General features: G+C 32.5%; 1 protein-coding gene across 1 annotated transcript; it reads left to right on the top strand.

Annotated features, from left to right (window-relative positions):
* The first annotated feature begins 861 nt into the window (after positions 1-861).
* LOC115955602 (cellulose synthase-like protein E6) lies at positions 862-8,123 on the top strand. Its single transcript, XM_031073792.1, has 8 exons — positions 862-1,202; positions 3,524-3,842; positions 4,643-4,783; positions 4,866-4,997; positions 5,984-6,196; positions 6,291-6,515; positions 6,624-6,971; positions 7,335-8,123. The coding sequence occupies exons 1-8, from the start codon at positions 916-918 to the stop codon at positions 7,878-7,880; spliced, it is 2,211 nt and encodes a 736-aa protein (XP_030929652.1). The 5' UTR covers positions 862-915; the 3' UTR covers positions 7,881-8,123.
* The last annotated feature ends 6,175 nt before the right edge of the window (positions 8,124-14,298 follow it).

Here is a 14,298-nt window from a genome sequence, read left to right on the forward strand (position 1 = left end):
TCTCACAAGTAGGTGGGTTCCATGCGTGATTAAATCGATATAATAATATTGATAGTGGTGATTTTAATTAGTTCAATTGATAATGTCTCTGATGATTAAATAAGAGACTTGAGGTTCAATCCCTGCCTATAGTGCTAAAAATTTATTGGTATCTTATTCTGATAATAAAAAACACAATAATTAAAAGCAAATGCCATAAATTAAAATTTTATAAAAAAAAATTAGTAATGATACCACACATTTTCTCATTTTGAATGCATATCTTTATGGAATTAGAATTAATAACATTTATTAAATTCATTATCCTCGAATAAGTGGTATGGCTTTAAATATATCATATCTAAAAATTAAAAATTAGTAGATTCTAGTTAGCTCAACTGATAAAGTCTATGATGGTTGAATAAGAGATCTGTGGTTTAATTTCTGCCTACACCAAAAATTGATTGGTGTCTTGGTCTGATGATAAAGAGCTATCATCAGGAGTGGACGCCATAGGTTGAAACTCTCTCTAAAAAGAATTAAAAATTAGGATAATTATTAGTTTATATTGTATTGTCAATGTAAGATTTATATTTATAAAAAATTTACAATATTGTACACATTTGTTTAATTTACAACACAAATCTTCTTATATTAATAGTACAGGACAAATCTTATTAACATTAATAGTAAAATATAAAGCAATAATTTTCCTAAAAATAAAGTTATGAAATTGAAAATAGAAACAGTAAATGTGAATGGTAGTTAATTCAAATTATAATATTACTACCGGACATCTCAGCAAAAAAATATTACTACCAGACAAAAGGCATTTATGTCTTTTCAGTAGAGAAATATCAGGTCGTCAACTATAGATAGAAACATTCTTGCCCGCTTGATTACATTACACAGAGACCACAGAAACACACACAGAAGATGGGAAAGGAAGATGGTGGAGAAGAAGCACTACTTCCACTGTTTGAGACAAAGGAAGCAAGATTTAGAGGTGCATATAAGGTGTTTGCTTCCACAGTGTTTGTTGGTATATGTTTGATATGGGTTTACAGATTGACTCACATCCCAAGAGCTGGAGTGCAAGGGAGGTGGGCTTGGATCGGTATGTTCATGGCTGAGCTATGGTTCGGTTTGTACTGGATACTCACTCAGTCTTGTCGTTTTAAGGTTGTTTACAATTACCCTTTTAAGGAAAGACTCTCATACAGGTTAGACCTCTCTCTCTCTCCCATACACTTAGGTGAGAACTGTAGCCAATAATCTGAGTTGAATACAGGGAAAGCTTCATCTTGATGCAACTTCCTACTTTATTTAATTATTTATTTTCTAGGCTTTTTTTCTTTCATAATTTTCCTTCGACAACCCATCAAGGTGACCAGCTGATACAGTAAGTCTGTGTACGTATATGTATCTCTCTGAAACACGATTTTAATCATAGTACAGTCTTGAGTTTTTTTTTTTTTTTTTTTTTTTTTTTTTTTTTTTTTTTAATTGGTAGGAATCCTAGAAAATATATGAAAATAAAAAAGTGAAATTATACTTTTTTTCCCCTATATTTTGACCTAATTTCAATTTAGTTCTTAAATTGATTTTGCGTCTACCTCAATTAAGTTAACCAATTGATATTGTAAATTTGATGAGATTGGAGAATTTAAAGGAATAATTAAAAAAAAAATCTGAAGAATGATTTTAATATTAGCAAAACCTTTGTTTTTGCAATAAAAATCGAGATCATGTTATGAAATATTGATAAAAAAAATATTAATCCAATAAATAAAATAATATTTTTATCAAATAAAAGACTAGAAGGAAAAAAAAAAGTGTGGAAAATCTACCTCCAGAACTTTTTTTTAAATATTTTCACAATAAATTTTAAGTTGTAGATTATTATTGATTATTTTTGGTAGTCAAAATAATAATTTAAGTGGTGGGTTCAACTTAGAACTAATAATAAATTAATACCTAAGATTTGTTATAAAAATATTATAAATATAGTATTTCTCAAAAAAAAAAATACAAAAAATTTCATAATAATTAAGTTAGCAAACTTTTAGTTTTACTAGTTTTCATCTAAGTCCACCACTTACATCACTTTTTTACTTACCACTATCAATTTGTCACATTAATAGGTTTTGACAAATTTTTTGTGTTTATAGAATTACTCATAAATAAATAAAAATTTATGTGGTTCAAGTTAATTAGTAATTTTGCATCTATAACAAGAAAATAAAATATTAAAAAAAATTAAAATCATATTTAAATATATAAAATGCCTCAATTTAGTTTTTGCCTTAAGTCCCTAAAGGCATCAAGCCGATCCTGAATGGTAGTCTAGTCACAATTGTGGTTTCTTATAGCTGTTTTTAAAGTTCAAATCCTACTAGTATGTGCTCTTTATGAAACTCAATATATATCCACACAACACAAACCCAACTAGTTCAATATTAATTTGAGATGTAACAAAAATATATGTAAAATTTATCCAAAATCTCAAAAATATCAACCTAACATAATTATATAAATGAAAATAAGGAAAGAAAATATTGAAATAATTTGGGTAAGATCATAGTTTTATTGAGATAAATCCTAGAAAATATCTTGATATAAAATAGTAAATATCAATTACTATGAAATATTCTGTATGAAATCTCAACGAGACCAAAGTCAGGAAATTTTAAAATAACTAAGGATAAAGTTTCACTACAAAATTTGTTGTAGTCTAAGGCTACAGCATTACTTAATATCATCAACATTTTTACATATTTCAAAAATCTAACCGTTAGATTGTACGTTTTTTACGCTCTTAATATACATGTCAAATTTTTTGTCATACAGATATTATTTACTAGATAATTTGTAATATTATATTTTATGCATAATTTTAAACTACAAAAACTTGCAATTTAAATAATTTGTTAATGACATAGCTATTTATCTTTAATTTTCTACAAATTTTGTAAATATGAAGGATATAAGAAGAAAATGTAATACAATGGTAGATTTGTCAAAATTCACCTCCAATAAAAAGATATTAAATAAGGTTGTAATCTTATTCTACAACTAATTTTTTAGCTAAATTTTGTTCAATGACTAATACTTGCAAACATCAACTTTAGTCCATAAAATTTTACCTACTTTCTATTTCAGTCTCAAAAATTTCAAAAGTAGCAATCAAATCCTTAAAGTTTGATTCAATTGAGTGCTTAAAATTTGTTCCATTTTACAATTAAATCTTTCAACTTTTAAAAGTTAATAAAATGATTACTCCTTTTTTTAAATACATCTTTGTATATGCAAAACATTTTCTTATCAACCAAACATTAAATAGAGAATTATTTAGCAGATTCAAATTCAAAGAGTGAAAAATCTTTTTTCTAAAAAACAAGCTCAAAAAGAAAATTGTTATTTTATTATTTATTTCAATTCAATTCCACATGGTAATTGTGAACCATCATAGTGGTTATATGACATTCTTGGAATATTGTGTCACTTTTTCCCCCTCAATTTATACTTTCTTTGCATGTTACAGATACAAAGACAAGTTACCAAGTATTGACATTTTCGTGTGCACGGCAGACTCCAAGAAGGAGCCACCAACAATGGTGATCAACACAATCTTATCAGTCATGTCCTACAATTATCCACTTGAAAATTTGAGTATTTATCTTTCAGATGATGGTGGGTCGGAGTTGACATTTTATGCTCTCCTAGAGGCCTCTAGTTTTTCTAAGCATTGGATACCCTTTTGCAAAAAATTCAATATCCAACCAAGGTCCCCGAGTGCCTACTTTGCTCAACAAATTGACATTCAAGACATTACATATGCCCAAGAATTGTTGGCTATCAAGGTAAGTTCATGGCATATTTAGTTAGACTAGTTTATCCACTTAAATAATAGGAAAAATTACACTTTACATCTTGAACTGTACCTCTAATTACATTTTGCACCATAAAATTTTCAAATGCATGTTTTGCATCTTAAACTATGACCCTTGTTATACTCTGTACCTAACATAAAGTTTACTATTAACTTAGATCGAAATCTAAAGTTTAGGGTGCAAAATGTAATTGAGAGTACAATTTAATGTAGTAAAATGTAATTTCTCTTTTGTTTTTAAGGGATTGACAAAATAGACAATTAAGTCTTTCCACATAATGTCATATTTTTTCATACAAGGTAAAGACAAATTTAACGTCATAATGCCAAGTATAACAAGAGTCATAATTTAGGGAGCAAAATATGCATTCAAAAAGTTTATAGTACAAAGTGTAATCATATGTATATTTTACCCTAGAGTGGTATTAAAGTGTAATTTACCCTAAATGATACAATTTTCATTATCCTAATAGCACCCTTAAGTTGAATGGTAGTGAGTTTATGTTGGATTAAATTTTCCTTCAAATAAATTTAGAGAAAAATTCTTCAAAACAATTGATTCAATTAACAATCTAAATACTTATGAGACTTTTTTAGATGGCTTAATGAATTATATGGTTAGTTTAGAAGCATGGTCATTTGAATTACCAAATACTTAGTCTTAATCCATACCATGTGGCATCAACTAACTGTTTGCATGACCCTTGAGCTAAAATGATTGAATTTTCATGATGATAAACTGCTAATCATTTTTTTTAATGTTTCTTAAAGAAACTATACAAAGAAATGGAAAATCGGATTAACTCAACTGTTGAAATGGGAGAGATTACAAAAGAAATAAGGGATCAACACAAAGGATTTTCAGAATGGAACTCCAAAGTAGCAAAGCAAGATCACCAATCAATTGTGGAGGTAACTCTTGTATTCTCCCCAAAAATTTCATGATACACCCTTTTAAAAAGAACCTTTTATTTATTATCATTTTTTTTTTAAGATTATGATTGATGGAAGGGACAAAAACATAGTTGATATATATGGAGGGCGATTGCCAACGCTAGTGTACATGGCACGAGAAAAACGACCCCAATGGCCTCACAATTTCAAAGCTGGAGCTATGAATGCACTGGTAAACTTTCAGCTTATGTACATACATTTTCTTTACATTCTCCCAATAGAACTGTACTTGCAACACATGTTGTGATGCTCCAATTTGATTGATTGTGTGATGTGTGTGGGTGTGTGGTGAGTCTCACATCGGGTATTTACTGGGTTGAACTGGGCTTTATTAACAACTGCAAAGAGTCTCAATTGTGACTAGTCCTTTTGAGGTATAGCGCAGATGTGGTTAGCGCTTTTCCTTAGGTTGTTACATATGGTATCAGAGCCGGCCCGGTAATCCCATGTGGACTCAGAGATACTACCCCACAAAGTAGGCCCTAACGAGGACGTTAGGAATTTAAGTGGGGGAGATTGTGATGCCCCAATTTGATTGATTGTGTGATGTGTGTGGGTGTGTGATGAGTCCCACATCAAATATTTACTGGGTTGAACTAGGCTTTATTAACAACTGCAAAGAGTCTCAATTGTGACTAATCCTTTTGAGGTATAGCGCAAATGTGGCTAGTACTTTTCCTTGGGTTGTTACATATGGTATCAGAGCTGGCCCGGTAATCCCATGTGGACTCAAAGACACTACCCCGCAAAGTAGGCCCTAACGAGGACGTTAGGGATTTAAGTGGGGGAGATTGTGATGTCCCAATTTGATTGATTGTGTGATGTGTGTGGGTGTGTGGTGAGTTCCACATCGGGTATTTACTGGGTTAAACTGGACTTTATTAACAACTGCAAAGAGTCTTAATTATGACTAGTCCTTTTGAGGTATAGTACAGATAAGGCTAGTGCTTTTCCTAGGCTCATTACACATGTTCTTTAAATTTTTTTTTCAATGTTATGATATTTCTAAAGTGAAATGAAAATAAGCATACGGAAAAGAAGTTTGTTTAGTTTGTAAGTATTTGTAGTAATGATGTAAGTATTTGTGACCCTATCCACTAGGTAATGTTATTGATTGTTAGTTTCCTAGTATTTTGATATTGTATTTCAAATTTGCAGATAAGAGTGTCATCAGAGATAAGCAATGCCCCTTTCATCCTCAACTTGGATTGCGACATGTATGCAAATGATGCAAATACAATACAAGAAGCACTATGTTTTTTCTTGGATGAAAAGAGAGGCCATGAGATCTCCTTCCTGCAATTTCCACAAAATTATGACAATATCACCAAAAATGATTTATACGCATGTACTCTTTCAGTAATTAATAATGTGGGTAATCCAAGATCTATAGCTTTGTTTTCAGAAATATCAAACTATATGGATTATTTGGAGTAACATACTATATTCTTGGTTAAATATGAAGGTTGAGCTTGCTGGAATAGATGGATATGGTGCAGTTCCGTATTGTGGTACTGCATGTTTCCATAGAAGAGAAAGTCTTTGTGGAAAGGTGTATTCCAAGGATTATAGAAAAGAATGGAACATAGAAGACAAAAATGATACAAATAAAACTGTTAATGAATTAGAAGCAGCATCAAAAATACTTGCTAGTTATAGCTTTGAGAAGGAGACTCAGTGGGGGGGAAAGGTCTCTCTCTCTCTCTCTCTCTCTCTCTCTCTCTCTCTCTCTCTCTCTAGGTGTGTGTATATATGTATGAAACTTTTAATCTTGAACATGTTAATTATAAATTTGCAGATGGGGCTAATCTATGGGTGCTCATCTGAAGACGTTATAACTGGCTTGGCTATCCAATGTAGGGGCTGGAAATCACATTATTATAACCCTAATAGAAAGGCCTTCTTAGGTGTTGCTCCAATTACCTTAAATGATGTTCTTATTCAACAAAAGAGGTGGTCTGAAGGCCTGTTTCAAATATTTCTCTCCAAGTATTGCCCTTTCATATATGGTCATGGCAAGATAAAATTGGGTGCCCAAATGGGATATTGTATTTATCTTTTATGGGCTACAATTTCCCTCCCAACACTCTATTATGTGATTGTTCCTCCCCTCTGCTTGCTCCATGGCATTTCCATATTCCCTCAGGTTTGTCTCTTTACTATTCTTTTCTTATAATATATCAAGGTTCAATTCTAGTCAAGGTCCAAGTTTGTAATATAATTCTAATACATATTCATTATATCTGATCTTATTTAAAGTGTAAGCAAAGTAATCATAATCTTACTTAGAGTGTAAGAAAATTAATTATAATCCTACTTGTACTTACTTGTAATGCAAGTATTGTAACCCACAGAACTTTATAGTAAATATGTAGCCATCAAAGATTTTTTTCTATGGATGTAGATCGTTAAGGCCGAATCACATTCCTCATATTAATGTATTAAAATTCTTATTGACCCAATTATAGTAATACATTTACTTATTGATTTCTTGGCCTCTTCTTTCTAGGTTAAAAGCCTATGGTTCGTACCCTTCGCATATGTGATTGTAGCCAAAAATGCTTGTAGCATAGCTGAGGCTCTAAGCTGTGGGGATACACTTAAAGCTTGGTGGAATTGGCAACGAATGTGGCTGATCCGAAGGACTACTGCACACTTTTTCGCATTCATTAACACCATTGTTAGGCAGTTAGGCCTCTCTAAAACAACATTTGTGGTCACAGAAAAGGTGGTCACAGAGGATGTGTTAAAGAGGTATGAGCAAGAAATCATAGAGTTTGGAAGCTCCACTATCACGTTTACTATTATAGCAACATTGGCAATGCTAAACTTCTTCAATTTAATTGGGGGAATCAAAAAGATTGTTTTGGATTTGGGGTTCAAGGTATTGGACCAGTTGATCCTTCAACTTAGTCTTAACTTGCTACTTGTCATGCTCAACGTACCAGTCTACCAAGCACTCTTCATCCGCAATGATAATGGTCGTATACCCTCTTCGATTATGTTCAAGTCTATTGTTTTAGCTTCATTGGCTTGTTTGATGCCTATAATTTGACACATTTTTATTGTAATGTATATCAAATCTTACTAGCCATGTGGTATGTAGCTCTTCCTTTAAATAAGGCCTTGAATTGAAATTCTACTGGTGAAGGTTAGGGGGTGATGGTCTTTTCCATTGTTAAGAAAATTAAAAAGAATTCTTTTTTCTTTTCTTTATATATGGGAGACTTCATCCCAAATTTTTTTCCAACCCAAGTTCATATGGAATATGAAGTGCTATGATCATATGATGTATCTATTTTTCTGCCCAAGTTATATGTGATTAAGGATCCCTACTAAATTAATATTGATCTTTCTTCTTTTCCTCAACAAAGCAAAGGTGTCTCCCATTGTGAATTATTTAGGTAATGTGTTGGCATTTCCAAAATACTTCATTTATTTTGAAAGAAAAAAAAAAGACTTTTTTCTATCTCTTTAAAAGCACAAAGGATGCTTCCTAGGCAAAATTTGGTATTTAGACTGTTTTTAGAAACTTTTTTTGTGAACAGTATGCGTGTCAAACTATTTTAGTTAGTTGGACTGATTTTGGAACTCGAGTTTGGCAAACTCGAGTTCCGGCTCAAAATTCAAACTATAGTGGCCTTTTTTTTAGTGGCGTTTGTCAAAAACGCCACTATATATGCCCTATAGTGGCGTTTTCTATAAACGCTACTATAGGCTCTAAAAAAAGGCCACTATAGTGTTTGCTTTCCAGCCTAAAATCGAGTTTGACAAACTCAAGTTCCAAAATCAGTCCAACTAACTAAATAGTTTGATGCGCATACTATTCGCAAAAATAATTTCTAAAAACAGTCTAAATACCAAATTTTGTCATGCTTCCTAAATGCAAACAATACTATTTCTTTATAACAGCTACAACCACAGCCTAGGCATTCAAACAAGATCTACTAGTGGTTGAGAACGAGTCCTGGATGACAATCATTCAAAATAATTTGGGACGTATTCCACGAAGCTAACTTCACATTAAGTCCTAGTAAAGGACATATACTACACTTCCATTGCCGTGTGAGAACAGGCAAGGCTCCCAATTTGATCCGCACTACCATTGCTTCAAATAGATATGTCATATATGTGAGCATAGGTGTTCAATTTGATAGTGTGTGTGGAATTGAGGGACTATATACACTTGAGAAAATAGTTAGATACTTGAAGAGGTTTAAAAAAAGAAAGTGCTAGAAATTTGAATCTATACATGCATTATAATGCATCTCTAGCAGTCTCTTCAAATTTTTGTACTATTTGAAGAGTGAACAATTCATTTTACCTTTTGTGTATCTACTTTTCAAATACATTTTCCAACAAAATCTCTATCGTTTCTCTATCATTTTTAAATATTCTTTCTTTAATATATATTTTTTTTCAATCTTCCTTCATTCATCATAATTTTCAAATTCTCAACAAATATATTTTTTAAATCTCCCAACAGTAATATTTTTAAATTTTCCAATAATGATATTTTTTTAACAAATCTAGTGGAGCACTTGTAGCAATGATATAATGAGTCATAGAATCATCTAATTTTAATGAGAAGTGCTATGTTCTAAACATTTTTACAATACTTTCACAACAAACCATATGTAGTAATTTGTTATTGATTTTAATTTGAACACACCTCTTAAATTATTTTTTTTCTCACCAATATTAACTAGTAATAACCCACCTCCTAAATTTTATTGTGAATGTATTATGAAAATATTGTGTTATCATTTCCCAATTTTAATTTCTTATTTTATTTTTATTTTTCCTTGATCTATTTATTTTGTTTTTGATCCACACTTTTTTTTTTTCCTCTTTTTTTCTCCTCTACACATGTATTCTTTCCCTTCCCTCTATCTTCACTTTTCTTTTTGCTTTTCTTCTCTACCACTCCAAAACAAACCAAATGCTCTCTCTCTCTCTCAAAGATCACCGGTGGATGACAAAGGCTAAAGATCCCCACCGTTGCCTAGATGGATCATATTTGCTTTTTTCTTTTTTTGGTTCTAATTTGAGTTTGTATTTTGATTGACATTAAGTTTAGAGATATTTGAGAGAGAGAAAAGATCTGGAATGATTTTGTTGATACCGTTTGAATATTTAGTAAAAATTAAATATTTTAATTGGTGGTTGAATTTTTTATTCAAATTAATTTTTTTGTTAATGAACAGTAGGTTATTAGATCAAGACAGTGACTGTTTATACGATCACCAACCCTAAAAGTGGGGCATATTGGATTTGCTTTATATTGAGCCAATCTGCCATCACCATGTGTCCAAGGCATAGCAAGCATATAGCCATTAATTGTGGTCTATGTGTCCAAGATAGTGGATGAAAGTGATAGCAAGATCAGTCATGAACCATTACAACTACATGCTACAGATTTTGAGAATATTACAGTAGAAGGCCAGCTTGTTGAGGTAGCATTATTGTATGTAGTACAAGCACACGCACACTTGTCAAAGAAGCACCAAATGCATGAGGTACTCTACTTTTTTCTTCTCCAATGGAAAGGCAATACCTTACCCATTAGGAAAGTGACATGTGCCCATTTCTACCATTATTAAAGAAGGATAAAAGACTTAGGATAGACACAAGAGACATTTTTTTACACTACGATAAAGCTCTCTTCCCACCTCTTCTTTCTCTCTTTCTCCATTGTAACCATTTTCATAAAATAATGGAATATTCGACTAGCTTATGCCCGTAGTTTTCTCCCTCTCCTAACATAAAGGGTTTCCATGTTAAAAAAGCAATGCATATTTATCTTACAACTTTTTAGGGTGAGTTTGGTTCAGCTTTTTGTAAAAGTGCATAATGAAAAAATGGAGTTTTCAAAAAGTGCATAATTGAAAAAGTGAATTTTCAAAAAGCTGAGTATTTGGTAAAAACTATTAAAAGGTGCTTTTTAAAAAAGCTGAGTGTTTGGCTAGTACTTATAAAAGTGGCAGTTTGAGGGATAAATTACCAAAAAGGACAATGTATATATAAGAGCATCTCCAGCAGGTTAGACAAATTTTTGTGTTGTTTGGACAATCAACAGTGACATTTATCTTTTACCTATCTACTTTTTTAATTTTTATTTTGTAATCAAATTTATTCTTTTTTAATATTTATTTTTCTTTTTCTATTCATTCTCAACAATTATATTTTTCAACAAAAAGTGTTACATCCATAGTATTTTTTACAACACTTTTATAAGAATCATAATAAAATCTTATATGAAAAATTGTTACTAGTTCTAATTTGAACTCATTACTGAAATTATATTTTTACTCATCAATATTAGCTAATTACTTAAAATTTATTGTGAAAATATTGTGGTAATATTTTTAAATTGTGTTTCTAATACTTTGCCTTTTTTTTCCTCCATACGTTTGCTTTTCCTTTTTTTTTTTTTTTTTTCTCTTGTATTTTATCCACCACACACGTGTACATTATTTTGTCCACATCCTCTCTTTTTTCTTTTTCTTTACTTCCACACCTCCACTTTCCAGAAGGCTCTCATTATTTCATTCTTTTCTCTTTCCTTTTTCCTTTTCTGTTTGTTTCCAGAAGGCTCTCTCAATTCCAAAGCTCTCCGGCTCTCTCAATTTCTTCTCTCTCTCTCTCTCTTTTTTTTTTTTTTTTTTTTTCCACTTGATTTCCAGAAGCTCTCCACTTCCGCTTCTTGACTTATATGAAGCAAATTGCTCGCGGACCTGAACTGAACATTGAGAAGCCTCACGACCTGAACTGAACACTGTGGATTCGTTCTCTCTTCGCCTTCCTCTTCTTCTTCCTCTTCTTCTTCTTTCTTTCTATCTTTCTGTGTGTTTATGGTTGTTTGGCCGTGGGTTTGTGCTATTTGATTTCTGTATTTTTGGATTGTGGTTTGTGTTTTGGGTAATGATTTTTCTGTGTGTTCTTTGGGTTAATTTCTCATGGGTATGGGTTGGTTATGATTTCTCTGTTCTTTGGATTGATTTCTCACGGAGAGGGCAGAGCAGAGAGAAGAGATGGGAGGCATCGTGCAAAGGGAGAGCAGAGGTGAGAGATGAGGGGCGTGAGAGAACTGAATAATTGATGGGTATTTCTGTAATTCTAATATTGCAATGGTAACCCATCCAAAACACGCATTGCGCGTTTTCATTTATGGACCCTCAGAGGTCCATAAAAATTTCCGCGTTTCTCCTTAATTTTGGTCTATACCCAAAACGTAACTTTTATCAAAAAGTTGCGTTTTGAGCTTAACCAAACGCATATTTTGATTTGGCTTTTTTTCAAAAAGCCCTTTTTGGGCTCAAAATGGGGAAACAAACGGGGTACTCTCATGCTCTTCAGTTCTTGCAAAAACACAATTTTTGACAAAAATGATATCTAAATGTACCGTTAAGGTTTTAAACATCTTCACGAGATAATCTCCAAAATTTAAACTTGCACATACATTTTTGGTGACTCCACTGGGATCCAAAATCTCCTATTTTTATTGACTTCTTAGACATCCATTGCCTGGGTCTTCTCTATTCCATGCTCCAAAGAAATCCCAGAAACGATTCTTATATTTTTCTTATTTTGTTTCTCGTTTTGCTGACCAAGGGTTTTCTCTTGTCGAATGGGTTATTCAAACATGTATTGGTTTGGAGTATTGAAGTGTTGAAGTGTTTAAGAGCAGATCCGATTTAGTCTTTATCAGAGGCACTATCTTCGGCAAGATCTTAACAACCTCATTATTAGGCACGGTTGTTTCACAGTTCATGGGCCACTCCATGGCCACTGTATGGCAAGATTCCCATGAGTCTAATATCAAAGGTGTTTGTCTTGTTGACCAGACTGTCCCACTCCGCCATGGAATCGACCGTGACAATGGTTGTGCTCTTTGTAACTCGTCTAGCCTCTGAAACTGAGCCATTGACTGAATGGTTAGATCCACAACTAGTCCTACATGACCCAACGGATCATGCCCAGTTGAAGAAAACGAGAAAATTCCTTTCTTCTCGAAGAAAACATAGTTCTAAGGTTGATTCGAGTTCTTGAAGATGGGTCCGAATGGGGTTGTTCTTTAACAACTCGTGCTCATGTAAATGACGTTCCTTTCTTGCCTTGCTGCTAAGGTGTTTGCCGAAAATCCCGTGAAAACCCCTTGTGGTCAATACAACTTTAGCTGACCCACTAAAGCTTTGGGTCTCAATAGAAGAGTTTAAAAAAAAATAGGGATTGGCAAGGAAAAGGAAACAGAGAGAGCTCTTTCCCTTCCTTAACTCAATCACGGCTCCAGCTGAAAAGCTCATCGCCAAATTCAGGGAAGTCTTCTCTACTTTATTTATCCTCTGCCTTTACTTTTCTCTTGAAGCTTGACATCATTTGGTTATATTAATTTGAGAACCAATGTATAAATTTGGCTTCACGCATGGTTGCAAGGCATTTTTATTATGATTATATATTAAATATGGTCCTCGCTTTGCTACAATCACTATTATCCTTTTCAAAGTCAGCTTATTTATTATGAACACCTTCAAGAAAGTGTTATGTTCTTTCTAAGCCTTTTGGATGATGCCTAAGCTAGACTTTACTACCTTCTGCAGCTAAGAGCTTTCATTGGTTTATGTTCCCTTTTATTTATTTTCTTCTTTAAGATTCTTTTGAAGCTTTAAGGTGCTTTTAATCACATTCGCACCTGGGTTGAAAGTAAAATATGGCTGTTAATTCGTTTTGAAGCTGATGTTGGTTGGCCTAACAAGTAGCCACTAGTTTTGAAGATGTTTATGTAGTAGACATGACTTATATTACTTGCTTCTATTTGCTGAAATAAATAAATATATTCACAATATACTCACACTAGATATTCTCTGTCAAGGTGTTTAGCTTAAAGATGGTCTCATCTTCCACATCATTAACAGCGGGAACACTATGGGTTGGAGCTTAAATGTTGCCTGCAACAAGCTTTATGTGTGCAGCAACAAGCTCATCACATTTGGCATTATCTGACCAATAGAAGCTGAAAGGAGAAACAAAGATACTTCCCATAGAAAGCTAGCATCCACTTACTGTGAGGGCAGGTTCTTAAAATCTCCAATCTGCGTTTCGAGGGTAGTTTCTTCACTTTGATATTTTCTCATATACTGCTAGAAACATGACTGTTTGAGTTGAGAGTAATGCCTAAACAATATTTTCTCTCAAGACTAGTTTTGACAAGCTTAATATATGATTACAAGATTTAATTTTTCTCATTATGATTTCCTGTTCCTAGACCTGTATCTGCACAAGGCTAAATGGCTGATTTAGCTTTATTTAACTACAAACTAGTTATTTAGTAGTACTAATCTTGTTCTTGCAGGTTAAGTAAATTATTTTTTATGCCTTATGGCTAATCTGTAATGACGTTATAGGACACTCACAAATATTTTGACTATCTAGTTGTATTGCTTGGATGTTGCTTTGAGCCAATCAATCTAGCT

This window comes from Quercus lobata, chromosome 8 (genome assembly GCF_001633185.2).
Source record: "Quercus lobata isolate SW786 chromosome 8, ValleyOak3.0 Primary Assembly, whole genome shotgun sequence".
NCBI lineage: Eukaryota > Viridiplantae > Streptophyta > Magnoliopsida > Fagales > Fagaceae > Quercus > Quercus lobata.